At 39.2% G+C, this 27,963-nt stretch overlaps 3 protein-coding genes across 9 annotated transcripts; 1 reads left to right on the top strand and 2 right to left on the bottom strand.

Moving 5' to 3' along the window:
- The first annotated feature begins 43 nt into the window (after positions 1-43).
- LOC103705473 (serine/arginine-rich splicing factor SR45a-like) lies at positions 44-14,321 on the top strand. 6 transcript variants are annotated; one of them, XR_015974148.2, is made up of 7 exons: positions 44-196; positions 2,983-3,069; positions 3,214-3,325; positions 3,532-3,681; positions 4,335-4,398; positions 8,715-8,937; positions 13,804-14,321. XR_015974148.2 is itself a non-coding variant. In XM_088712795.2 (7 exons), the coding sequence occupies exons 2-7, from the start codon at positions 2,876-2,878 to the stop codon at positions 13,956-13,958; spliced, it is 591 nt and encodes a 196-aa protein (XP_088568921.1). In that variant the 5' UTR covers positions 69-196; positions 550-2,875; the 3' UTR covers positions 13,959-14,321. The 6 variants fall into 6 exon arrangements, 5 of the variants coding, with proteins under 5 accessions (XP_026659828.1, XP_088568921.1, XP_008787412.1 ...); XM_088712795.2 differs by lacking the exon at positions 8,715-8,937 and adding an exon at positions 550-2,898 and having other exon boundaries at positions 69-196; XM_008789190.6 differs by lacking the exon at positions 8,715-8,937 and adding an exon at positions 2,876-2,898 and having other exon boundaries at positions 77-196.
- Positions 14,322-15,471: 1,150 nt separating this feature from the next.
- LOC103705474 (calmodulin-binding receptor-like cytoplasmic kinase 2) lies at positions 15,472-20,891 on the bottom strand. The gene is given in 7 exon segments (XM_008789192.5): positions 15,472-15,769; positions 15,771-15,979; positions 16,473-16,771; positions 19,146-19,235; positions 19,439-19,607; positions 19,713-19,987; positions 20,484-20,891. Coding segments are annotated over 7 exon segments (1,353 nt in total). The 5' UTR covers positions 20,743-20,891; the 3' UTR covers positions 15,472-15,717.
- Positions 20,892-23,833: 2,942 nt separating this feature from the next.
- On the bottom strand, positions 23,834-27,963 carry LOC103705475 (uncharacterized). Of its 2 annotated transcripts, none has more exons than XM_089927978.1 (7): positions 27,331-27,963; positions 25,903-26,098; positions 25,110-25,260; positions 24,877-25,004; positions 24,642-24,704; positions 24,473-24,541; positions 23,834-24,303 (listed from the first exon to the last, which is right to left on the bottom strand). In XM_089927978.1, exons 2-7 carry the CDS (start codon positions 26,089-26,091, stop codon positions 24,232-24,234), a joined length of 672 nt encoding a protein of 223 aa, XP_089784104.1. In that variant the 5' UTR covers positions 26,092-26,098; positions 27,331-27,963; the 3' UTR covers positions 23,834-24,231. The 2 variants fall into 2 exon arrangements, with proteins under 2 accessions (XP_089784104.1, XP_008787416.3); XM_008789194.5 differs by having other exon boundaries at positions 25,903-26,094; positions 27,331-27,956.

The raw sequence follows: 27,963 nt of genomic DNA, 5'->3' as shown, positions 1-27,963 counted from the left end.
CGGTCGTTATAACTTTGTAACGGCCGTTATAACGGTTTCGGCCCCCTCCGTTATTGTATGGAAACACGCCAACTATGGACCAGATCAGCCCTGACGAACTCCCACCGATTTCTTGTCGATTACCTTCGCTTCGCCAGCGGGAGCGAGCTTGTCTACTTGTAGGATTTTGCCTCGCATCTAATCCTCCGCGAAAGAGGTAAACTTCCTCTTCGTGAATTCCTCCCCATTCGATCTCTCCTAATCAAGAGCTGTTAGGGTTTGGGGTTTTGATATCGGTAAGCCTTTCAATCGTTTATTTCCTTTCTTTTTTGTTTCCGCATTTTTGTTCATCTTCTTGAGCGCAATCCTAGACTTTTTCATTCAGATTCTTGCTTGCTATTTGTTCTCCCGATCATTTTTGAGGTTCTTGATTTTTGGTCTGATGTTGGTTGATGTCTTCCGATCTTAATACCTATTGGGCTCATAATTTCCTCTTAATTTTCGTGATTTTTATTATTGTTTTTATTTCTTTTGGTTTCGTTGAACATTCTTTGATTTGATCTAATGAAGGATATCTACTTCACTTGGGATCTGTAACGGGAATTCTTGAAAGAAATGAATCGGCGACCGTCTTGAAGGAATAAAGCACGAAAATTTGGTGGAATTTGGTCTTGCTTCGAAAGCCAAGATGGAACACCCTTTCTGAACCCTTTTATCTCTTTCTTTGTCATTGTTCGTGCATTTTTCTTTTAATCTTTTCATCGCCTCGATGGGTTTCCAAAACCACCTAAATTCCCATAGAATTAATCTAGGTTAACAGAAACATGATCATGAAGAGTATGATGCAGATATTTGCAAACATAACTGGAGCGCAAAACAAAATATGAGATTTTCTTTGTACTGGAGATCAAGGTTTGACCTGCTTGGTCTTTTGATGACGAGATTGATGCTGATATTATTCTCTTCTTGGCTGTATCTCTTTGTTCTTCCAAAGCACCTTCATATGGGTGGGCAGACCATGACCCTTTCTTCTGTCTTTGCCTATTATAGAATTATTGACCTCTAAACTCGAAACGAAATTTATAATCAGCAAGCATATTTCAAATATTCAATTATCATGTTGATTTATATAGCTAGAGGAACATTTGACACTGAAACTTTAATATACTATCATGACTAGATAATTATAACCAGAGTAGTGCTAGGTACCGAAACAATAGTGATTGCAAGATGCCCCTAGCATATTTAGGAAATTACTGGTATCAAATAACACTAGAGTAAAATATCGATATCGGTAGAATGGCAGGGCATGGTGGGGAGAGTGTTTTGTCATTAATTCTATATGTCATAGCTGTTATTTCAATGTACTATGATGGATGTTTGAGAACTTTTGAACCTTTTGATTATTTATATGTTAGTTATTTTGGCTTAGACTATTATAATTACTATTCAGCTTAGCTCCTTGGCTGTTCTATGAGCAAATATGAGATGTTCATATATTGATTATTTAGTCTCTTGCTAAATGGTAGTCACTTTATGATTTTATAGATGAGGATGCATCTGTATCCATTATTTTGATTTACTCAACAAATCTTCTTTTTGTCCCTGTATAATCTGTTATTTCTGCTGTGCTTTTTCAGAACTTTGCATAAATTCCATCTTAATTTTTCTATCTTCATTTGTGGCCCAGTCACAAATAACCATGCCCCTCTTCTTTTATTAGCATGCTCATACCATATGAATTAATTCTCTTTCATTTTCCTTGTTAGTCCGACCCCAAAGTTTTCTTCAACATGCACAATTCTTTCTCCTGCCTTTATGCATTTACGATGTGTCCACTTAAGCTTTATCATCATGCATGTCTCATAATTTTATCCAAACATTCTAGTCCGTATAAAATCATCAATCTTGCTATTATGTGTAATCACATTTTGCAAAAGAGGAATCCTTCACCACAACCTAAATGCTTTATAAAATCTCCTCTTCCCTTCCCTGGCCCCCTTATCTCATCTTAAGCAGTTAGCAAATTATCGTACTTAAGGATTGTACAACACAAGAAACTAATTTGCCGATGACATCTATAAAGAGCTAAGGACCAAATCTTTGACCCTCAAATTTATGGCTTTTGTATGTCTTCACTTTCTTAACCTTTTCATGAGACATGGTTTTTACCCCTTAACAGTCTTTTCTATTAGCAATATATGATAAGCAATTTATCGGTGAGATCTCTGAAATGTGAAGGACTTCATCGTTACTCTCACACTTGTTTCTCTTATATATCTTTTTTAATAGTAGGCAGTCCAATAACTTTCTTAACGCATACCAAAGGTACCTATCGTTACGCTTTATCAGCTTCATGTGTTCCCATAAAGTTCTTACGAGGATTATTTATATTCTCTGTAAATTATTGAATCAATTACCTTTGGGGAAGCAGACTGAACTATCAGTGGTTTTAGCATAAATCTTAAAAAAATGCTGGAAATTCGTTTTATTTTTTTATCAACTTGTCTTTAACTTGATAATGCAGCTGTAAGTTCGGTTCTGCATCATTATCCAGCTTATAAAGATATTTTGATCTATTTTGGTACTATATCCATGCCTTTTGTTCTACATAAATACATTCAGTTTTTTGGTCTAGGTTTTTTGAATTTTGAGTATTGCTTTCGATAGTGATTTCCTTCAGCAAGAAGTAACCTATGCACTTCATTGGATTCATGTATATTGAAATGTATCTTACATTTTGCTAAGCATGATCATCCTTTTGCTAAAAGTATACTGCCTATGTAATGATTGTGAGATCAATATGGTTGCATGAAAAAACAGTTGAAGTCATACGTAGCTTAGCTACCCATTTCAGTTTATTGCAAATTTTCTGATATTATGATTTTTTTGATAGATGTCTCAATCAAAAGAAGTAAGGTTAGTTGTGATTCCCATAGCAATTCTCATAGTTCTGATTATCACTCACAGAGATTTATATACACAAATAATGATGTCTTTCAGATATACTTCTCGATCAATTACACCTCCTCCAAACAGACATAGTAGATCAAGGTCATTATCAAGATCAAGGGGAAGGAGTCGCTCTAGGTACATAAATTTTTTGTTCTCAAAAAAGTATATATAACTGCATATGTTATATAATGTGTTACAAGGAGTCTATGCAGGAGTTAGTTTTTACCAACTCAATTTTCTTCTCTTTGCTGATGGTCTGTATTCTAATGTGTGCAATAGGAGCCAAGATTGTAGAGATGCAAGGAATCCTGGAAACAACTTGTATGTAACAGGTTTATCCACACGAGTTACTAGCAGTGATCTTGAGAAGTATTTTAGCAATGAAGGAAGGGTATGTGCTTTATTTTTTACTTGCAGTATATTTCTTAACCCCCAAAAAAACTGGTGATACTTTGATGGTTTTAGATAAAAATTATTTAAAATTTTCTTAACCCAAAAAAAACATCACCTATAATTAAATTTAAATAATATGCCAAAGTCATAATTGTATGGTCTGATTCATACAGTGCCTATGAAGATAATTTCTCTAATTTGCAGGTTCAGGAATGCCATGTGGTCATGGATCCCCGAACAAAGGAATCTCGTGGTTTTGGCTTTGTAACAATGGAGACTCTGGAGGATGCAGACCGCTGCGTTAAGTACCTGAACCGTTCTGTACTTGAAGGCCGCTTAATCACAGTGGAGAAGGTAGTGCTTTTTGTTATTTCAAATAGCAATAAGAAAATGGTATTTGCAATAACCTAATCAATTTGTATGATAGCTCTTTTCAACTTAAGAAATGTTGCGTGGTAACTTTTGGCATCAGGTTTGGTGTGTGTAGCTTCATCGAAATCTCAATACGTGCTCTTAACAGTCCGTACATTCCTCATCTCGACATGAGCACTGCATCGACATCTCAAAGTCACGAAACCCGACTAATTACAGAGGATTGTTTGCCCTGTATTCCTTTTTTACCCTGATTATAAACATCATACGGTATGCCCTACAAAATTACGTCAACTTGTGACCTTTTATCTGACTCTGGTGCATCTCCTCTTTGGTTGGCCATAATATCCTGATCATACAATGATATCTTTTTTGTTTTTTAATCCAAGAAGGTAAACTACCATAGCCTTCCTCCATTTAGCATAACTGTGAATGTGAGTCCTGAAATTAAAGTAATGGATTGTCAACTGTAAAAATGATTACAATAACCTCAAAAACTAACTATCAGGTTGTTTTCATTGTTTTATTGTCTGCTAATTCTTTTCTGAATCACCAACTAGCATCGGCCATATTATGCAGTTCACAGACCTCTGCATTGTAATTCTGTGTTGTCTATGTTCTATGCTGATTGGCAGGCAAAAAGGAGGCATGGGAGGACACCAACTCCTGGAAAATACTGTGGTGAAAGAGAAAGAAGAGGTACATATGGAAGCAGCTCAATTTTGCACCTCTATTTGGTTGTAAAACTATGTCCTTGTTGCGTGAATGGTCAATGCAAATATTAGTTTCAGTTTTAGTTTGACAATCTTTACATTATTTTGTTTTGGGTATATGCCTGTATGCTGTAAATCATTTGTAAGATTCTTTCTCCTGCTGATATTCTGTTCATCCTGAATGTTTTTACTAGCTTGCTTCTATCTAACACCAACTTTGCTCTATGCATTTAAATTATTTCTTAAATAATACGCTGAAAACTTCTCAAGCATCAAGACAAATTTAACTTATATTACATATCATTCAATAAATTAACATGTCTTTCAACTTTTTGCTTTCTAGATGCCTTATTTGTTTGTTTTTTCTTTTGGGTGTCATGATCTTTAATCCTCGCCATTGTCGCCTCTTATTTTAAGTTTACTAATCCATAGTCTACAGAGTCTCATTAACTAATTCATATTATTAGTGAACTCTAGAATATTGGAATCTCATGAACTGAATAATTTCCATGCAGCTGCAAGTGGTATTGGGCCATAAGATTTTTTGGTCTTATAATCAGACCAATACCAAGGGCGGATCACTTATATCTTACATGTAGTTTTATCTCTCTTTTTTTATACAAATTTTGCTTTTTTCTCCTTCAATCCAACTTTTCAAGGCTAGGTTTTCGGATCCTTCTTTGTCATTCATTTCTACAGGGCGCTACATCTTTTCTTTAACACTTTTTTTTTTTGAAGTCCATTCTCATAACTTCAAGTTATTATATGTTTCCCTACTTCGAGAAATATATTTCCTCTATCCTCATAGATGACTTTCAAATCTTCATTGAATGTGCTCATCCTGGTTAGTTCTTTACCACTTCATCCAACAATCAAAATACTTGAAAACTTTAAAACAAATATTTTGGAGGTTCCTCATCTGTGCATGAGTTTTGATGCTTCTAATTCCATAAACCAAAAGATAATTATTTTCCATTAAAAAGTGTTTGTTTTGTGCCCACTTTTTGCACAGCCCAAAACCTTCAGAACAATTGACTTTTGGTTTATAGGCATTTAAAATTCTGTAATTATGCTAAATGGCATGGTTTTTCAGACTGTTGGCCTGCAATGCATTCAGATTGAAGGAATCTGGGTGTTCATAAAACAATACATGTTCATCTGCACTTGCATAAGCTTAAACATTTTGAACACAATTATAACACTAATACTGAAACATTATTGAACTGTGATCGTTGATGTCATTGACTGATTGACAAATTAAGATGTCCTACAAGTCCCAAGTTATGTTGTCTTGTATCCAATATTGAAAGTTAGATTAGGCCAAATTATATGTAGACTCTTATGGCTTAGACTCGAGTTGCATTCATATGTAATTAGAACTTGATCAACCGAACAAGTTCTCATAAATGATCACCATAACGGATATGTCAAACTCTTATCCACAAGTAGTCGTGAAATCTCACTTGATAAAGAAGGGAGCCAATCATGAAACTATCATGTCAAACTTTTCGGTTTTGATACCAAGCATGGAGCATTAATGGAAGATATCTAAGGTATGGAAATTTTGATAATCTGTGACAGTAATTTCCAAAGAAGAATTATCATCTCCAGTAAACTGACTATTTGCTGACTAGTGATATGTTTCGAAAAATCACATATTGCATGTAACACAAAGAATCAATTTGACTGGTGATTATAACCAATTGTGGTTTGACATGCTAGTCTTGCAAAAAAATGAGAGCTTGGACTGTGTTACAATCTTGAACAGAATCAACAAATATAGTGATCTAGAGAGGCAGATCACCTTTACCTATTAAATATATCATCTAAAAGATTAGAAGATGGGAATAAAATTCCTTTCACTTTAGAATAGAGAATGGACAGAGCAACTGGTCAGAGAAATTAGAAACTGAAGTACATGCCTGTGATGTATAATGAACTGTATGCTAGGTGTGTGGTAGATTTGTTTAGTTGGTGCCTCCAACAAAAGTTAAATGTATTTGGAAAAAATGCATTTGGAGCTTCTTGTCTATATGTATTCGAAATACATCCAAGCATGTCAGATGGAAAATTGTTTCATGAAAATGTTGAGAAATTGCATCTTTAATGTACATCTAGTTCTCTGGGGCATGTTTGACGTGTTCTAAAGTATGCTATATCCAGTGATCTGTTAGACCCAGCTTGCTCCTCAGCTTAATGACCAATTTTCTTTAGGTCTAGTTTCTTCATATAGGTAGAAATAAATATGATTATTCATGAGTAATATGTGCTTTGTACTATAGATTAGCATGAGGAAGGTTAAGAGAAGAAGGACCTATTGATAGGTAAACTACTTTCTGAAGTCATTTGGCATGTTGATTAAATTCTAGCGTGAATAATGAGATTAAGACAAGGATCTTCGTACTTATCATAACTCATTGCTAGCACTCGTAGAAGAGTTTGCTGTTTGTAGTTTGAAGTGGGGAAATTATTGGACATAGCAGACTAATCTCTGGATAAGAATAAATAAAGATATCAAAAATAACCAAATAAAGAAAGAAAAAAGATATTGAAGCAGGAAAATTTTGATTTAACAAACTGATGGCTACTATATGATCTGCAAGTAACAACCTGTTGTGGATTTAAGAATTTTCATTCATTAATTCATAAGTATGAACAAACAAAACTGATGTCTTTTCTCCTATTGTCCGATGAGAGATATACAAACAAGCAAAAGAGCATTGAGAAACAGATGATCAATTTTAGCCAGAGATTATTGTAGTCCTCCCCAACTACAGTTCATTAACTTTTAATGTGACTGGATGCCCCAGACCTCTGTCTGACCAATTCCCTCATTGCTGATTGTGATAGATTGACCTGTCCTTGATAGGAAACTAAAGGTTGCATTGCTGAACACTCCCTCTCTTATCCTTTTAATCTAACATCGTACTATAAGTTGCGAGGTGCTTTGGATAACCAGACAGCTCTCCTTGCACTGTGAGTCGCATGGTTCTCTTAATTGAGGGATGCTAACTTGCCTGTCATGCCTCAACTAGGAAGCTTTTGATGGTAAGCCATTGGACCTCTTGAATGAGGTTAAGCAAATGATGTAGCACCAGTGCGGGGGAAGAGGAGAAGAAGGAAGAACAAGAGAAGGAGAAGGAAGAAGAGGTTGTAGAGACGCAGGAAGAATAGAGAAGGAGAGGAGAAGAAGAGAAGAAAGAACGTAGGGAAAAGAAATTCTTAATCATTCATTAAACCCTAATCATGAAAATAGTTCCCTATATATAGGGCCCAAATACACAACTTGCATAAACCCCCCTTACACAGAAATAAATCCTAATGAACCCACAAATAACACAAATAAGCCCTAAAATGCAAATAAGCCCAGAAATAAAATAAACTACAAATAAACCCTAGAATGCAAATAAGCCCAAAAATAAAATAATAAAATAAATATGCAAATAAACGAGTCTGGCTCAATCCGGGGGCTCAGGATCATCTGGATGAAGGGCTCTGATGTCCCCATCAACTCCTCCCGGGTGAGAAAAACTCGACCCCGTCGAGTACAGGTCTGGCCGGCTGTCGTACTGCTCCAGAAGATCGGGGTCAATGCGCTGCAACTGTGCTTTGGAAATCCACGTCACATCAGACTTTGGTCGACCTTTCCACCGAACAAGGTAACGTTGGTAACCACCGTTCCTGCTTGAAATAACCTGCTCATCCAATATATGTTCTATTTGTTCTCTGCGTGCATGAAATTTGGGAGGTGGTGGCTCAACAGCAGGTAATAGGGCAGGGTATCCAACATAGGCAGGTATATCAATAAAGGGGTCGGAAGGCAGGAATATTATCTTTTTGTATGGGACTAAATCTTCAATATTAAATGTCGCACTAATCCCATAGTCATCAGGAAGATCCACAACATATGCATTCGAACTGGTTTTCTTTAAGATTTTGAACTGTTCTGCACTACAAATTTGCAATTTCTTAAACGTTTCCGAAGAAAGTCGTTCAAACCTAATTCTTATCATGATGTAATCTCTTTCACTTAACTCATTATAACGTCTGTGTAAATCAGCAAAGGATTTATATTTTAAGTTATTAAAGTGACTACAATTGCTGATTTCTCGATGCAATGAATGTGGATGTGATACAATTGATTGTGCAGACTCAAAGACTCTATACTGATGAGAAATGAAAAACAGGTCTATGGGTTGCCTAAGTTTGTAATCATGCACTACTTCGAATGGACTCATACCTATGGACTTGTTAACCGAACTATTACATGCAAACTCAACTGTCGGTAACATTAAATTCCAGGTCCTAGCATATGCATTCGGTCTGAGCCTATGATGTAGAAGGTTGGGCAGAGATGCTCCGGGAACTAGATCGATTGCGCGTTGGATATCATGCATTGGAGAAAGTGCATCCGGAAGATCATCAGGGAGTGCATCATGAAACTCCTCTAGAAGAGAAACTACTACTGGGGAATGTTCAAGGTTGGACTCTGCATGGGTATCTTTAGCTACAAGTGCCAATTCAGGTGACTTGCTCTCAATATCTGTCACTACCTCTTCCACAATAGTGATGTGAAGTGGCTTGGTTGTACTTAGATCAATAGTCTCCCTTTGGGAATCATTTTGGACAAAGTCTAATTCTGTAGGTTCGTCTTCAAAGTCTTCTTCATAGTCTTCTATATTTGGTTCATAGACTTCTTCGACATATTCGGCCTCTTGGTTCCTAACTTCTGGTTCAGTAATCGGGTAGGTCTTAGTGGAACATTGGGGCGCTATATGGCCGAATTGTTGACACCTAGAGTATTGGGTTTGGTGCCTAGGAGAGTGGGGAAGGACTACAGGTGGTGCGACCAAACCGATTTTAGTTTGGGCTGTAACAGGGGTTGGCGATTTAGGGGTCCTAGAATTTTGCACGAGCTCACGGATCTCTTGTTGGAATTCCTTGTTTCCAGCCCGCATGGCAACGATTTGTTCTAAGAGAGACCTCAAAATGTCGGAATTCATGGTAGCTACAGGGGTTTTAGGTTGATTGAGATAGTGCTCCATATCACTACAGGTTGGCTTGCACTGATGACACTGGGTGATGATGTGAAATGTAGTGTCACTAATGAAACCCTTATAAGTATGATGCAGGACCAGATTTGATGCAGGACAACCTACTAATGCAATCTATTATGATTTCAGAAATCAGCAAGTCTTCACAATAATAGCTTAAATTTAAATGTTGCTGATTTTTACTTCGGTTATTCAGAATTAAGGATTAAGATTATTCAATTTAAGAAATTAGATTGCAATCAAGTAGTACAGTTGTTCTGATCCTAAATCAATATGATCGAATAATGTTGAGAAACGTCCTGTTACTAGGGTGTGCTAATTTAATGTCAAGATTTAAAGGGTAATAGGACGGGTTCGGAAGTGAGAGGTTCAATGTTCTGAATTATAACAGCAATATAAGTTTTCAAAATGTGGCTATCATGCAAGAGAACTAGAACATAATTAAATGAACAAGCCAGAAAAAGTAGAAACCTATCACCTGTGGCGGATGCAGTCAACCAGAATCGTCTGCTCGTGGAGTCTCGGACACGAAGTTGGCGCCGGGCAGAGCTAGCTGGAGTTATGGACCTGCATCTACAGCACAAGGCTTCCGGGGCTGTTGAAATGGGCTGAAGAACAATCTGGTTTGGGCCTGAGATCGGACCTGCAGCCGCTTGGGCTTGGGCCGCGCTCAATTGATGGCGCACGGGCTTGGGCCAGTACAGAAGCAAGAGCGGCTGGGGCCTTGGTTCGTGCGGGAAAGATGGATGGCCAAGGGGAAGAGCAGATGAGGGAGGCGACGGTGATGGCCAAGGGGGAGAGCAGATGAGGGAGGCGACGGTTGGGATGGCGGCCGAAGTCGGGGAGGTGCTGTGGTGGTGCTCGGGGTGGCGGTGGCGAGGATGGCGTGGGTCCGGTGTCGTTCATGGGAGACGTCCTCGGGTCGCAGTGAAGGCGGACACGGCGGCGGCGGCGGACGAGGCTCGGTGGAGACGGAGCCCGGCGGAGGTGGCGCAACAGAGATGGAGCGGCAGAGAGAAGGCTGCCGCGAAAGATGAGCGGCGGCAGACTCGGCGAGGCGGCGGAAATGGGGTTGGCACGACGGCGGCGAGGAGGAAAGGCGGAGCGGCTGGTGGTGGCGCTTCAGGCGGAGCTCGGCGACGGCGGCGAAGGGGTGGCACGACGGCGGCGAGGAGGAAAGGCGGAGCGGCCAGAGGCAGCGCTGCAGGCGGAGCTCGGCGACGGCGGCGAAGGGGACGGTGGAAACCCTAGGGTTTCCTTTTCGGCAGAACAAAGGTTGGTTTTTTTTTTTTTTTTTTTTTTTTTTTGAGGGGAAACACGTGCAGGTCACGTGATCCGACTTCTTTTTTTTTTTTTTTTTTTTTTTTTGAGACACGTGAGATCACGTGTGTTGTTATAACCTTGGATCCGGTCGGATTCGGGTTGTCGGGCGTGAACCGCTCCGATAACCCGTTAGTTCCTCACGTGCAAGGCACGTGTATTTTTTTTATTTTTATTTTTTTTTTTGGAATGGATCCGGGCTAGCAGAGAAACGGGTAACGGGTTTGGATCTTACCCGTTAGGTTTGTTTTCTTCAACCTCCCGATGGTTTCGGGAGAAGGCTCCGATCTTCACGGCGATGGCAGTGGCCGGGGCTCTGGGACCTATGGCGGCGGGCGGGGCCGGTCACGGGCTCCGGCCGGCGGCGCTTCCGGTGACGCGTCGGCAGTCACGGCTGCGGCTCCGTGACCTGCAGCGGGGGATGGCTGGCGTTCCCGGGTTTGCCACGGGTCGGCCGTGGGCGGCGCGGGCGAGCTGGTGGCGCTGCTGACGTTGTGCGCGGGGTGAAGGCGGCCGTGGGCGCGACGGGTGGTGGGATTTGGCTCCTCCGACGGTGGGCTCGGGCCTTCACTGGGCAGCGGCGGCGACTGATAGATCAAGTCAGAGAGACGCGAAGGAGAGTCTGGTGCAGGGGCTGTGGCTCTTTCTTCTCTCTCGGCTGCAGAACTTTTTTTTTTTTTTTTTTTTTTTTTTGCTCTGGTGAAGACACAGACCGAGAGAGAGGGGGGGTCGGATGCGGATGGCTGTCGATCTGGGCCTTCACAGACTCGGCAGTGATCCTTTTTTTTTTTTTTTTTTTTCTTTGGTGAGCGGACTGACAGAGGGAAGGGGTCTGTTCTTGTTGTTGATGGTAACCGAGGGAAAGAAAAACTGTTGACGGATCGGGGCTTTGGCAATAGAAGCAAAACCGGTTGCTCTGATACCAAGTTGATGTAGCACCAGTGCGGGGGAAGAGGAGAAGAAGGAAGAACAAGAGAAGGAGAAGGAAGAAGAGGTTGTAGAGACGCAGGAAGAATAGAGAAGGAGAGGAGAAGAAGAGAAGAAAGAACGTAGGGAAAAGAAATTCTTAATCATTCATTAAACCCTAATCATGAAAATAGTTCCCTATATATAGGGCCCAAATACACAACTTGCATAAACCCCCCTTACACAGAAATAAATCCTAATGAACCCACAAATAACACAAATAAGCCCTAAAATGCAAATAAGCCCAGAAATAAAATAAACTACAAATAAACCCTAGAATGCAAATAAGCCCAAAAATAAAATAATAAAATAAATATGCAAATAAACGAGTCTGGCTCAATCCGGGGGCTCAGGATCATCTGGATGAAGGGCTCTGATGTCCCCATCAGCAAAGATGTTAAGAGGTACAAGGCAGTTGATGGGGAGCCCCTTGGACCTTTTGCATTAGATGTGGGAAGATATGGAGAGGTCCAACCGTCCAAGAGACTATTTCACCTTTGTGCACTTAAAACACAACAAGAGACAACTTAGATTTTGTTAGTGGACCGCTTTGGTTTTCATGTACTAGCTCGTCACGCTCATTAACATGCTGCAATTAGGTCCATTATGTACATTACAAACCCTTTGGTGTACATTGGCATAATCATATTGCTAGGGATTTTGCTTTATAGGTTTTTCATTTTACAATTGATGATAAAAGATTGGGGAAGAGGAGTTTGTTCTAAATTAGGAGGGCAAAGGATGAGGATAGAGGAATAACAAGTTGTGAGACAATGTTTTAGACATGTACCCCAAAAATAAGGGTGGTTTTTTGACGAAATTAGGTTATCATAGGCTAAAACTTTAAGGACTCGTTTGGTTCGCAGGAAGAGGAGGGGGAAAGTGTGGTTAACGGAAAAATGGAGAAATGCCTCATGTTTGGTTGGAGTTTTCAAAGGAGAAAGATGGAAAAGTAACTTTCCTATGGAAATAAGATTTCTACATTTCGTAGAAAAGAAAAACCTGTGAGACATGGAAAAGTGACTTTCCCACGGATTGGAAATTAGGTTTTTTTTTTCCAAAAGTGTCCTTAAGCTATTAGATAGAACGAGGTAAGGTTTTTTCCTTTATTAAGGACATAACAGGTATTTTATGCAACTTTTTAAGAAAAATAGATGTTTAACCAAACATAAGCCACTTGAAAATGTGCCACTTTTTCATGATTAACCAAACATGTAAAAACTACTTTTTCAAGCATCATATACTAAGGCATTAGCTTTCCAGGAAAAAACATTCTAATGAGAGAATTTTTCCGGCAAACCAAATGAGTCCTTAGGCTTCACCATTTTTGTGCACTGTTATTTAAAGGTTCAAAATGAATTTTTTTATGGTAGAAATTTAGGGTTTTTTTTGTAATTTTGACTAAAAACGTATGGTTTGCTGTACGAGACCTACCGCCTATTATCGGACATATTGTACAATACAAATAGCGAATCGATACTCGAAATGGGAGGCGTACCAAGTGTTGGTACCATGAACCGACCTGTGCAGACATTGTATAAGCATGAATGCATGATACTGGTATGGGTACCGAAACTGGTATTCAAACCATGATGTATACATTTATATTATGTACTGCTATTAGTAGGCATGAGTGTCCTATGCGCGCGCGCATCTCTAGTGGTAAAAGGAGGGAGGGCCTGTGATGGCTTCAGAAACAAAGTACTACGATTCATATATTGTAACTTATACAATAAAACATCTTTAACCTAGGAAGGTATGTTATAAAATGAAACATCTTTAACCTAGGTAAGCGTGTGCAGTGGGGTGGGGGTAGTATTGGAGAGCCTGTGATGGCTTTAGAAGCAAGGTACTAGGATTCATGTACTGTACCTTCCAAAATGGAACACCTTTAACCTCGGTAAGGTTTTCCTTTGAAGTGGTACCAAGTTCTGTGTGATTGGATCTTTTCCTTCATATAATGTGGGCATCAACAGTGATGTACTGCAGCACGGTGTGGGTTTATGAAAATTTGTATTTTCTTATGTTTATTTTTATTATAATTTCTGCAGGTTGCGGTCGTAGACATTCACGCAGCTACTCACCTCATCGACCTTCAAGGGGCCAACGGCAAAGATCCCACTCACCATATGGACGGGGGTCGCAAAGTAGGCGCAGGGATCGATCGACTTCACCTACCAGTGATGGCAACCTCAGATCTGATTAGCACACTAATCTGTGAACGTTCTTATTCACTATGTTTAAATCAATGTAGAAGTTCTGACAGATCAGCAGAAACTTCCTTTTGTACCTCGCTTTCTTGGATCGGAATGCAGGAACTTCATCTCGAATCCCAATTTTGGGCTCTCGAGCTCACCTCCATGTGTATGATGGTTCATCTATGATGTTTCAGACAGCATGTAGTGTTGGCTTGATGCACATGGGCATTTCATTCTGCCCATAAACAAGTTCTTTGTATCTTCTTTTTTATCTTTTTCTTTTGCTATGCATATGTTAAGGTATTGCATTGTGACATTTGAAGGACTTCAGGAAAAAAAGTGAAAAAAAGGCCTACATTGTGTCAGAATCATTTCCATCATTGTTGCTCTCATGATTTACTGGATGTCATGCAAATCTGCATTGATTTTAATCAAGCACCTTGGTGTTGCAACTCGAATTGGGCGATCAGAACACTGCTAATTAAGAGTGGTAGTCCCAGTTGTCTTAAGCCTGTCCATAAAATAGAAATGCTTGCATTTTGTGCATTTCTGTGGTTGCTCAGCTTCGGGACTGCTAGTAGCAAATCAAAAGCAGGGGACGCTTGTTTGCTTTGCCTTGTCTTCTTAAGATGATAGCAGAGAAGAAATTGGCTGGGAGAAATTGTGCAATTTGAAGAGTAAAGTAGCAGCAAAAACGACCTTGATCAAAATAGCAGAGAAATTGGTATAAAAAAAGGATTTTGCCCTTTTTGATTCTTCAGTCTTCAATGTTTCATCTCTTACGTGACAGGTGGTTTTGCCAAAAACGTAGCACTACGGTTGGACTTGGGCCGGCCCACATGCTTGTGTAAGCCTATCCCGAATTTCCGGACGTTAGGTCCTAAGTTTCTTTCCATATCCATGCCCGAACCCCGCCCAAAGCTCCATTAGGACCGGGCCAAAGATTGATTGGGCCCAACCTGAATAAATCTTGTTGGATTGAAAGGTTAGGCCGACCTGAAATGATCCGAATGACCTGATATTCTTGGCCCGATTGCTGCTGGGGCCATCCCGCAAGAGAATCCTAGATAATGATTTCAGTCCAGTATTGGAGCAGGTCCCAGCCTCACGATTTGGGCAACACGTTGGGCTGATGCTTCGGGCTGGGCTCTATCCAGGGGAGACTGGCCCAAAATCTTTTGAGTCCTATTTGTAGGTCCAAGTTCGTCCTGAACAATCTCGGGCGTGGCTTAAGATCCGACCCAAAACCAGCCCGGGCTGGGCCCATTCTAGCCCCAGTTAGAGCAGATGCTCAGTGAATTCCAGAAGTTTGATTGGAGTATCTTCTTTTATTTTTCCTTTCCTCTCGCCAAGATTGGACGATTGGTAAAGTAGAAAAAAAAAAGATAAAAGAAGATACTCCAGTCAAACTTCTGGAATTCATCGAGCAGCTGCGCTGACTAGAGCCATTCTAGCCTACTTCACCATAGTATAATAAAATATAATGAGAATAATCACAATGAAAACAACACCTCCCGAATATGAAGTATAAATATGCAAAAAGAGTTGCTATATATCATAACCGTATACAATTAACTTCCCCACAAGTAGCCCAATCCCATACCAATTAACTTCAAACTTTACAATGCTGGAAGCGCCTTTTCCAATGTCAACCTCTGGTGATTTCCTATTCACAAATGACCGGAGAAGATTGCTGTGAAAGCATCAAATCTGCAAATATTAACCTACTTAAAGGAAATTGTATAAAAACTCCGCTTTCAGTTTAGATCATCTTTTCTCTTCTGTAATGGAAGGCTTCCGTTGATGGGAGGGCTGGGAGTTCTGAAGACAAGAGCTCTCTGTAGTCCTTCCGGATGTTCCATAGAATTTCTGCACACCTCTGCATGCTGGGCCGGCTCTGCCTAGTTGGAGCTAAGCATTGCAAGGCTAGCTCAAGGATTTTTTCCAAGGCCAGATTAGTTGCCGGGTTGTGTGGAAGATTTGGGTCCAGCGTTTGAATTGCATTTCCTTGTGTGAAATTCTTCATTGCCTGTCAGGTAGGTTTATGAGACGATAAAAGTGCAAATTAAAATCAAAAGACCGTCTCAGAATAATTTACATCCTCAAAGTCTTAACTCTTATGCCCGTAAAACAAAATTTGCTTCCTGAACAGTTGCCCTATACCCTATTTGTTAAAGGTTAATCAGGATTCCACATGGTTATAGATTAGGTGCTGGGTTGTGTGGAAGATTTGCATCCAATGTTTGAATTGCATTTCCTTCAGTAAAATTCTCCATTGCCTGTGAGGTTGATTTGTGAGCCGATAAATGTGCAAATAATAATGATTTAACATCAATAAACCATCTCAGCATAAATTACATCCCGTAAGCCTTAACTCCTATGGTCTTAGTCTTGGATTCTCATAAAACAAAATTTGCTTCCTAAACAGTTGCCCTATACCCTATTTGTTAAAGGTTAATCAGGGTTCCATGAAGTTTAACATAACCAGGATATAAAGATGCACAGAGGAAGAAGAGACATACCCATTTTGCTGTTATTCTTTCTTTGAGTTCCTTTTTGGGTTCTACAGGGCGTCTCCCTGTTATTAATTCCACAAGCAACACGCCAAAGGAGAATACGTCACTTTTCTCTGTGAGTTGGTAAGTTCTGAGATACTCTGGGTCCAAATAACCTGCAGTTCCTTTAACTTGAGTTGAAACATGTGTAACCCCGGTCTCATTTGCACCCAGTCGAGCAAACCCAAAGTCAGCAACTTTTGCACGAAGAGTTTCAGTAAGAAGAATGTTAGATGATTTAATATCCCTGTGGATAATAGGATGATCTGCACAGTATACATTCCCATCAATTAGTGTAGAAGATTCAAGGTCAAAAAACCCTCATCAATAAATATGAGATTGCAGGTCAAGGCCTAACAGGAGGTTTTTACGTCATAAGATTGAACCTTACAGGATAGGACAAAATCTGGTGAACCCTGTTTTAGGATTAGCTTCTTCATATTCTTTCATTAAAAAATGTCTCCATATTCATTTAAAATGCAGGCTTCATACAATTCCAACTGCAATTTATTCTATAGTATGTACCAGTCTATTTATGTCCCTAAGCACAATCAGCCTTTCAATGGTACGTGCATGCATGCAATTTTACATACATATATTCTCATGATAGGTGCCACAAACCATACCCAATGTCCATGCAATTCAAGTCCATGCCCTCCTTTGACTTTCGAGATCACCAACAACTCAATAGTCAATAGGTACATGCACCCCATGAAGGTTTGTGGTTTTAAAGCATAAAAAATGTCTGTAGTGGCATGAACTTGCACATCATAATAACATGCAGACAGAAAGTGAACTAAACACAAATACAGTTCATAAAGACACATGATAAGATGAAAAATATCACAGGCCGCACTCATTGCACTTGCTTCTGAGTACCTCGAAATCCATACCCTCTCAATTACATATTCAGCCCACATGAGGAAGTGCTCGCTCATAAAGCAGAATTTATGTATTCGCGAAATTGAACTAATTTTCCTCACAATCTCATGTGATGTTTGCAGTGCCTGAGTTCTGCCTAAGCATTACGTGCACCCTAGATCATCCCCAAACTGCAAACACATTTTAGAACGCTATCAAATCAACATGTGTTCTACCATCATCAAATTACAGATCGCTATAAGACACAATATACTTGATGTAAACCATCCTACTATATATTTTTTTTCCAGACAAAAAAATTAAGCACCTAATTGTTCCAAACAATACAACATACGCTATGATAATGTCTAATATATTTTTCTTAACCTCTTTCATTTTTCTTCACCCTTTACTATTTTGCCCAGTTGAGTTGATAATTTAGATTTTTTGAATTTTATGGATGAATGTATGAAAGCTGAAACTCCCTTGGTCTTGTTGAGCCAGAATTTCAACCAAGTGTTTGAATCATCTTAATCCTTTTAAAGCCCATAAGGAATATAGCATCCACAATATCAAAGGTGCAAACCAAACATAGGCCTCAAAGCCACTTTCATGTGTTATATTCTCCATAACACCTTCCCATTAGGCATCATCCTTATCTAACTTCCCATTATCATTTTGTCCAAATAATAGATTTGTGTCAATCAGTGTTTTAAGTTGCCGTGTATGAGGTCGCATATGCAGATGTGATCCTTGACTGCACTGAATTGCCTATCTATGATCATACCACATATGACCTCAAAAGTGTTATGCTCGGCAGTATATGTAGCTTAATTAACAACGTGGCTGCATATCTACCCCAGTTAACATTGTGGGCCCAAATGTGGCCCACTCTTATGCAGGCCTATGTGGATGGTGGATGTTCAGACCAATAGTTAGGTTGGATTTGGGTTTCAATTATATTATAATTATTCCTATTAATGTTAACTATTAAGTAATAAATAACAAGTACTGATCGTTAGTTACTTTTGTTACTAACATTGATATTATTTATCTAAAACATACTATCATTGTGATTATTTTATTATACTTAACATATTTTATTTATTTCATATAGTTAAAAAATACTAACTGCATATATTGCCTCATACCACATATGTGCTATATGGTCCCTCAACCGCCACATACCATGGCTACATTCTAAAACACAGACATTAAACAAGTACAGGATACTGAGCATTATATAAAAGCCTTGATTGACTGCCCCCACTTAACGCCATGTCCTATCTTTACTAAAATCCCAGACCAAATAATATAAAAAAATGTTATAAAATGCCTGAGATAACAAGCCTAACCCCCTCCCTCTCCCTCTTGTTTGAGTTCCCTGTTATTTCAGGCCTAAATGATGATCAATTTAGAAAGTTCTGGGCCAACATGACGATTCAATTCTTCCTTCCTCTATTTAGAATGGGTAGGTTTATGAAATCTCTGCATCTTAGGGTTTTTTTTTTCTTTTACTTTTCCCTGCATACGAGTGTAGTCGGGTGGGGTAGAAAGGGGGGGCTTCCAAGATATTTCAGGTCTGATTGTCTTTGTTTGCCTGTCAATTATATGATTATGCAAATGTACCAACCACAATTCTTTCTTAAAGCAAAGTCTTCCTAATATTCCTATTTTTCTTTTAATTAAATGATTACATCAGTCCAAGTCACATCATTAATCAAGAACAAGACATCCATCAACTCTTACAACCACCAGATTTTGCAACAGCAATCTTACCTGTGTATGTATGAAGGTATGTGACAGCATGAGCCACATCAATTGCAATATCCAGTCGCGCAGCAAGTTCAAGATGCTTTCCATTTAAACCTACATTTTGTTAAAAGTATGTCAGTTGAAGTCCATTACCCATAACACCGATAGTCTTTTAAACCACACAACAGCAAAGATCATATAATAGATTTTCATGAATATATTTTAATATGGATAAGGGCAAATTAAACAATATAGCAACAAGGACAACCACAAAAAGACCATAACGGAAGTAGGTGAAGGAGATCTATGAAACTTACAATCAAGATGCTCTCTTAGAGTTCCATTGGGGACATATTCAACAACAACAATCCTCTCATCCTCATACTCCAGATGTCCAAGGAATCTAACCAAATTCAAATGTTCAACATGCGCCAGAGTCTTGATCTCACTTTGGAACTCCACGCTCAGATGAGTATCATAAATGCTCTGCAGAGACAATCATAAACCAAAATTCCATAATAGCCTCAGTTTCTAGTCCAATCAATGCAGTCCAGAAAGAATCTTATATATTTGGAAACAATTTGCTCCAACCTTTTTAGCACGCTTGACTGCAACAAGTGTGCCATCATTGAGTGTCCCTTTGTAAACAGTGCCAAAACCACCTTGTCCAATCTTGAGAGAAGGGGAGAAGTTCTTAGTAGCTCTCTGGATCTCAGCCAAAGTGAAGCTCATGTTTCCAGGCTCTTTCTGGGAAGTACTGAATGCGCTGCTGTATTTTCTACTGTATCCACTGCTATATGTCCCTCTACTTGATCTCCTACTTTTGCTGTCGTCGGAGTCACCAAGCATACTGCCCGATGGAGTTGCTAAAAATGATTAATTAAGACAAGTTCAGCAGGCACTGCCATGATATAATTTCTTTGACATATACATACAGTATCAACCTTTATAAGATAATAATCTATAAGAAATCCAAAATCTAAGATCAGAAACATTCACAAAGTAAGTAATATAGGCATCAAAGCAGGGGATGGTCAAAATTGTCCGGCTAACTACAAAGTCAGTTGAAAAAAATTTAGATAGAAAAAATAAAAAAAAAACAGATCTAAATAATAGAAACAAGAAAGTTTTCCAATTCCACAGACTTATCCAATAATATACGGTTAATTTTACTAGAATTCTAGCATTTAATTTGCCAAAATAAAGAACGTTGAATACGAGACGAGGGGAAGGTCTTGACACCCTCATAATATACGTATTAGCCCCCACCCACCCCGAAAAGTAAAAAAAAAAATCCAAGAAACAAACCAAATTCAATCGCAAACGAGGGTTTAGGCGAGAACAAGAAGGAAGAAAGCTTACAAGGAGGAGAAGTGAAGCTTTTCAAGGACTTTGCCTTTGGCGATCCGGTCACCGGCTGGCCGAAGCACGACCCGATCGATCTGAGGACGATCTTGACCACGCCCAAGTTGGCCGCCGACGACTTGCTGCCGGCCGAGGCGGCGGAGCTCTGCGAGAGGTCCCACCGGTCCGGGGTTTTCCGTCCGGCTGGGACTGGGCTCCGCCCGGCGGAGGAGCTAGGTTTCCGGCTGGCGAGCGGCGAGCTGGGGCTCCGTTTCATCGGAGCTGGCGGTGGAGGCTCGAGTGGCGCCGACTGGCGTAAACTGGAGGGCTATTTAACGTGAGCCGGCCGATTACTTCCGAGCCGTGGGCTTGACTAACGTGCGCCCGGAACGCGGCACCGTTGCCAGCCTGCGCCCGGATATGCTCAAGTCACGGGACGGGCGGTAGGCGACGGAAGAAATTCAACTGCCCGGGTTTCTGTTTTCGGATCTCCTGTTTGGTCCTAACAGCATTCAGCTTTACCAGCCGATAGCATGATGCTCCCGCGGAAGCCAAGAGGTAGATTTTTAAGGACAGGATTTGGAACTTAAACCATGATAATTTTCACATTTAGCATGCCCTTTTTTTGACAATGATGTGAATTAAAGTAGAACTAGTTTAACTCACATCAAATATTATGCTTAATGACACAAATGAGCTTCATGAGAGCACATGGGTGGGATCCAATATGTTCATGAATTTTGCCTCTCTCCTGGTGTTTGCGCATGAAACCAACATGCAATTAACATCCTATAGCCTGGTATATGAACAAAATCGATCTTGTTTGTCGCATAGTTTCATAAGAAAGATCAAAGGAGCATCAAAAAAATTAAAGATAGCAAACCATGCACTAGTCTGCATCTGTCGTTTTCACTTATGTACGGCTAGAAAGGCAACATCATTTGGATGCTTTCACTTATTAATAAATCAAAAAAAAAAACATGTAGATTTGTACTTGTTATTTTGTTTTTATATTTCAAGAAAAAATACCTATTACTCGAAGTAAATATCATAAGCCGAAATTTGTCTAGAATCCTCATCAAGAAATTTAACAAAATTTCAATTTGACCTCTCTGTTCCTCTGAACGGTCGCAATTCTGTTTGCAGACAGAAGATAAATCATGATAGCAGCTCTAGCTCGTTAAATTGCATGTTTTTTCTTTATTAAAACAAGTAAATTGCAAAGAAGATGGCCTGTTGACAGTTTGATTTTAACCTAATTCATCAGTCCATTATTACACGGCTTAGGCTAGTTTAACACGGAAAGGGTTAGGTGCAACCGGATCCATTCTCTGTGATCAAGCAGGACAGATCTTAAAGCAAACAGGACTCGATGGAGGATCAGAAAAAGTGAGAGGGAGGTGCATGAATAGCAAACCGGTTGGTAGGCGTCTCCCATACAGTAACTTGGAAGGCATGTGAGGTCTACCAACCACGAGAAGAGACTGATAAGCCTGGTTGAAGTAGTTAAGAAGTAATAAGAGAATGAAAAAGAGTGCCGGAAATGCAAGGAACGAGGTGAAAGGGTCATTACGGAGAACAAATGAGGAATAAACCATGGAACAATTATGATGTACCTGGTCAGACGACCATTGGAGGAATCTAGTGCGAAAGTCTTCGACTTATCCATACAATACCCCCTTGGAACTGCATGGGCCCTTGCTAAGTCAAAAAAAAAAAAAAAAAAAGAAAAGAAAAGAAAAGAAGATGTTGATAACAATATTCTCCATCATTTTCCTGAAAATCTACTGTTCTAAGTTTCTCAATTCAATTACCCAAATCATCTCAGGCATTCCTGGAGAATGAAGGTGGTGTTATACAAAAAGGAATACATGTCAAGCATAGAAAGAGTTCTTGCAAGACCAGTCGTAGTATATAAAAGTTGAGTTATAATTTAAAAAAAGGGCAAAGATGGATATATTCAAATTGATCTTACTCCTTGATAGATGTCTAAATCTGAAATTATTTTTAAATGAATAAAACTTCACAGCAGTAAAATCTAACATAACATAGATTTCACAAGCAGGGTCTTAACTTCTCTATTGCTTCTCTCTGGCAGCTTGTTCGGTGTCTATCCTACAAAGTATAATAGAAAGTTGCATGTCAATTATGATATATTTTTTTCCTTGGACCTAACACTAGCACTTTTGTTCCAAAACAATAGATCTCTAAACTGCTACTAGTGAAAGCTCATGCCCCACCCTATTCAGATTTTCGAAGTAACACTTGGATCATTGATTTAATTAACAAAACATTTTGGCTAAAATTCAAAAGCACATGTAACTATGTTCCGAGCAATTTCACATGATTTTTTCGCACTTCCTCACTTATTCAGATCAATGCCTTGCGTCTTGCTTTCATGGAAGCCTGAATCTAATTTTTTAAATGCCGACTACATATTAAACTCAAAAACCATAAGAAACCATTTGCAAAAGCTGGCAATTTCTACTATCTTAACCAAACCATTCAATAACATTTAAGCACTTCTTTTTGAACTATGGTATCCACCACCATTGTCAGATTATTCCCTCTCTATATACTCTAGTCCCTGATAAATAAGATTCCCGTCGTTGAGATAAGAGAATGAGCAAGATGGAAGGCCTTACGAGTAGAAATTTAAGTCTAAAAACAGCATATAACTATCCATGCTTCCTATATCGAGTGTTCTTGTTATATGCCATGGTAGAAGGAATTAAGAGCTACTGTCCTATCTGCAGCTCACTCTGCCCAACAAAGACATGCACATGATTCATCATCTACAGTATCTGGGTATCGAAATAGATAGAAAAATGTCTTCATTTAACAAACGCAGGTACTCCTGATTCCTGAACCGCAGAGAAAGAGACTTCTCAGGTAATACATGGCTCTTCTCAAGGAAGCAGTACTAGCCTTGGTGTCCTTTTCCTTCTGACAGGTTCCAAAAGCCATGCCAACCTATCAGTCCCCTTCAGGCTTGCATGTGAGAGAGCTGGGTCATAATTTGGCTGAGCACAGCTGCCCAAGCTAGGCTCAATTACCTTTCACTAAGACTAGAGCTGCTTATGACCAACTCATTTTTGGGATCAGGGGAGGGCTTGAGATCTCTGAAGACTAATTGTATACACTTCGAGCTAACCTTTGTTCACGAGCTTTCAGTCATGCTCAAAATTCATTCTTCTTGAAATAATATGGTAGCATGTAATAAATAGATAAAATACTGTAAGTTGTTAAATACTACAATTGACATATAATATATTGTTTACTTATATTTCTTCCTTACTGGATCCAACATAAGCAGGAGGAGCACTCTCAGACTTGGCTTAAACATTCCAAATATAAGATGAGACGTCTTTATCAAGTCAAATTGCAGGCCAAACATGAGCTGCTCACAAACTGCTTTTTTCAACAGCGCTGCACTAGTCTGATGGTCCAGTTTTCAAGCCAACATATAATATACAAGAAATGAACAGCCATTGGGCTAATCAGCCTACTACCGGTTTTCTGGTGGGCAAAGCTAGAGCTTTGCTCTTTTCTATGGTGAGGTTACTTATCAGCTCAGCAGTCTTTGATTGACAGTCTACCTAATGATAATAAGTTATAAACTCCACTACTTCCTACCTGAAAAAGATCAGTAAATTACATTGTGGGATTGTTCTTAGACAAAGAAACGGCGTCCCTCTTCACACACGGGATCCTCGATACCTTCCACCTATTCATGTACAAAATAGTACCTCTCATCTGTTTCCTGTCAAGAGTGGAGAGTTTTCAACCTCCTCGCAGTTTGGACAAAGCCCACAATCACCTGCATCTCATCCACTTGCTTTTGCAAATAGGGCAAAAACTAAGGTTAGTTCAGAAAAAATAGATGAATAGTGCATTAAATATCTTACAGGGCTTAAAGTGTATATGGTATGGGGCATATATGTTACAAACGTTAGAAAAACATTTGAAAAATGCGTGGCAACATTCACATAATGATCAATAAGTACCTGAGAGAGGAAATGATGCTGCACTCCATGAACCAGTTGCTCCTTAGATGGATTGGGATTAGTGCTGACCTGCAATTCCATTCTGATGTTAGTTCCGCATGGAAATGCATAGCTCTGGGAATATGTATAATTAGAATCCGATTGTGAAGTAACAGACAGTGGCACTCACCAGATTGAAATGCTTCCAGTATCTCCATAAAGTGGCAGTTTCAAGTTTTGCCAAATTAACCCTCTGTCATTAACAGATAATTTGGAACATAAACAACAAGGACATAAATGGAATCTATGTAACACTATAAAGTGTACAGAGATGCCTCCTTGCAGGGAGATATCATAACGATGGTAACATAGTTCAATAATAAACAGTGAATTCTAGATGAATGTGCAACAATGATATTCATTACCTTTTGATGCTTAAAGATATGAGCTTTTGTATCTCTGTAGCTAGTTCGACTCATTGCCTTGACTGAGGATGCCCAGGGTCTTGTATGCCTAACCCTTCGTTTTGTTGGTTTATGGAGCTCGATGCTAGCTGTACACCAAAGAGGAGATAAGAAATAATTCGGATGAATGAATCATATTGCTCATTGCAGGTGCTAACATAAAACTACAGGTCAAGAATACGTGATAAACTCACAGTAATCAACATCTTTCTCTCCCATGTCAGAGCTACTACAGATTGAGTTGTTGCAGTAAATTTCATCATCATCATCCTCATTTCCAGTTGGAGCTTCCAGCACGCTCAAAGCATTCCTCTGCAACTTCACCTCTACCCCATTCTTAAGGACCTGGAACCCCAAATATGCATCATGGAGCATGGATTGGATTAGAAAAAGTCTCTAAATTGAGCAATCACAACTATATCAGTATGCTAGGAAACTATATCAATCACAACTTTCAGGCTATATTATTAAAGCTAAGCAACCAAAAGTCTATAAATTATGTCTGTGCTGCATTTGTCCAAGCAGAGACCTTCTCTATACCATCAGAATGTTGGTGTCAAATGCATGTATTTTGGCCCTATTAGAACAATGATTAGGACCTTTAGAATTGACCAAGTTAGAACAAATGATGTCCAATTCCTAATTCTTTTACATCTTAAGAAACATATAGTGTTTATCAGATGAGCTAACCAATATCACAAACACACCAGAATATCATAAAGGTGCTTCTATGGCAAAGAATTATCTTGAAAAATAAATTTAAAGAATTATCTTGAAAACTAATTTTTTTATAACTTCTCTTCAGACATTACCTTTATATGTAATCTATTTGTATCTGAGACTGATGAAATTTAACTGCTTGTAATATTCTTATTATAATCAGACAGACTGGATAATGTAGACAAAGTGCAAGGCATCTTCAATCATACAATGATGCAATGATGATGTTACATGACAAGCTATTAAAGTGAAGAACCGCTTTTTTACCAGCCAATGCCAGCCACCAAGACCAACAGCCTTCTTGACAACACCTTGCAGTCCCACCAAAACAGACTTTGTTCTGTTGTTCCCCGTAACAATGACCTTTGTATGCCTAGGGAGCACAGAAAGCTCCTCATCTCCACTTTCTTCCCGAGTTGACGAAAGAGTTCGACACGAACACAACTCAGCCTCCATGATCTACCTAAAAAGGAGGAAAAAAAACTGATGAATTTCAACCCGAATAGAGAGCATACCAAAAACATCAAAAGCACATAAAAAACTACATTTCTAGGCAATGAAAAGATATTGCTGGAAACTATTAAAACATGAAAATTAGGAATGCCTTATCCATAAACCAGAAAAATAAAGTTTTTTGTTTGGAAAAAGAAGAAACTTGTTAAACAAATAATCTGTATTCTTTGTTACAATAGCACTTATGTGGTATAACCTGTCATTCCTCGCAATAAATCACAAAGAAGACTACTTAAGAAAGAAAATCAAAATGGATTTCAAGATCACAAGACAAATACTGTCGACTTGAACTCCATTTGAAATAGGGGTGACCCTGTTAGGTGTTCACACCTACCACAACCCCAGATTAATGATCCCACCTCAATTTTCCAAAAAAAATTATTACGGTCAAACATTACCACCACCACCACCCACAGAAAGACTCACATATCCTTAAAGGGGGGAAAAGAAGAAACGAGGAATCAACTTGGCTTGTTGATCAGGGTCACCACCCAGACAAGATTAGGCAGCTATAATAGGATGGGGCAGCCCTAGCAACAGAGCATGTCAAGTTAGCACCAAAAGAAATGCAATCCTTAGATTTAAACATCATGTTAAGAAACATAAATTATTAAAGACATAGATCACAAAGTTAGAAAAATTATGACCCACTAACCATATATGATTGATCCAACAAAGCTCATATGAGTGCATTTATACCAATCAATGAGAAAGCAAAGCTTCTGTCCCTACCACATAATAATTATAACTAACAAGCCTTATCTCAGAATAAACATAACACCAGAAGTAGCAAATAAATAAAAAAGAAAATAAATAAAAGCTCACAACCCACTAACTTTTCTGAAACCCTACACCTTGTCCATGGCAAGCCCTTAAGGGTGAAGTGCCAACTTTGTGGTAACAATCATGCTTATACTTCAAATTGAGTTGGCCAAGCAATCTGAATTTTTTTTTAAAAAAAAAACATCCACTTTATACAAGTCTTGAGTTCATTTTTCAAGACTGCTAAAATTAAATTGTGATAAAAAAAATTGTTGAAGTGATTGGAGTTGATCCCATTCTACTAAAGCAATTACCCTGAAGCAAATTCGCTTCTCCAATTGCACATCAACAAGTAACAGCAGTTTAAGCTATTTCCAAGCTTTGAAAGTAAATATTGCGAAATAGAAGTTAAGTTCTCACCTGAACTGAGATCTCTGTTCTCCGGACAGTCTAGCAATGAAACTTTCTTCCCTTGAGATCAAAGTAAAATAAATAAAAGAAAAAACGGCAAGAAAACCAACACCTAAGCTCCAATTACAACTCTAGATGGAAATGCAATGCAATCATATCGGAGAAAAGTTCAATCTTCGATTCCTCATTTCACGATTCCCGCAAGGCCATAGATCTCATTCTATTCTAACCATCAAAAACCAGTCCATGAGCGCTGATCGAACCAAATTACCAAGAATCACAAAATGAAGAAGCCCAAATCCAATAAAAAAAATAGTGGATTGCAAGATACCACTAGGCACTGGTTCGATCAATGGAGGTAAAAGCCACATAACACGGGATCACACGAAATGCCGCCGATTTGTGCTTCGGCGAGCTCGACATTGGGGTTTTCCGCCATGAAAGACCAGATTTCGAACTCCAATTCGCGAAAAAAGCCACGGATCTAAGAGAATTGAGCTCAGGGAGTTGGGTTCTGCGATAATGGAGGAGACGATAAGGCGAGGGTTTCTTGGATTTTTCCCGAGAATAGAGCCGTTTCCAAGCATGCGAGAAAGAGCGCAAAGCAGAGCTAAAACACTCGCTCACTGTGTGCTTTACAAC

Source organism: Phoenix dactylifera, chromosome 16 (assembly GCF_051530095.1).
Source record: "Phoenix dactylifera cultivar Ajwa chromosome 16, Ajwa_hap1_PhDact_Kaust_v1.1, whole genome shotgun sequence".
Lineage (NCBI taxonomy): Eukaryota > Viridiplantae > Streptophyta > Magnoliopsida > Arecales > Arecaceae > Phoenix > Phoenix dactylifera.
This window is presented reverse-complemented; position numbering and strand designations above follow the sequence as displayed.

Bases quoted from the DNA above. Each gene is read 5' to 3' on its own strand.
- LOC103705473 (XM_026804027.4), top strand. From the start codon at position 75: ATGGACCAGATCAGCCCTGACGAACTCCCACCGATTTCTTGTCGATTA. The intron at 3,070-3,213 runs GTACATAAATTT...TGTGTGCAATAG, and splicing joins AGGGGAAGGAGTCGCTCTAG to GAGCCAAGATTGTAGAGATG. The intron at 3,326-3,531 runs GTATGTGCTTTA...TCTAATTTGCAG, and splicing joins ATTTTAGCAATGAAGGAAGG to GTTCAGGAATGCCATGTGGT.
- LOC103705475 (XM_089927978.1), bottom strand. From the start codon at position 26,091: ATGGAGGCTGAGTTGTGTTCGTGTCGAACTCTTTCGTCAACTCGGGAA. The intron at 24,542-24,641 runs GTGAGTGCCACT...ATGGAATTGCAG, and splicing joins ACTGGAAGCATTTCAATCTG to GTCAGCACTAATCCCAATCC. The intron at 24,304-24,472 runs GTACTTATTGAT...TATTTGCAAAAG, and splicing joins AGCATCATTTCCTCTCTCAG to CAAGTGGATGAGATGCAGGT.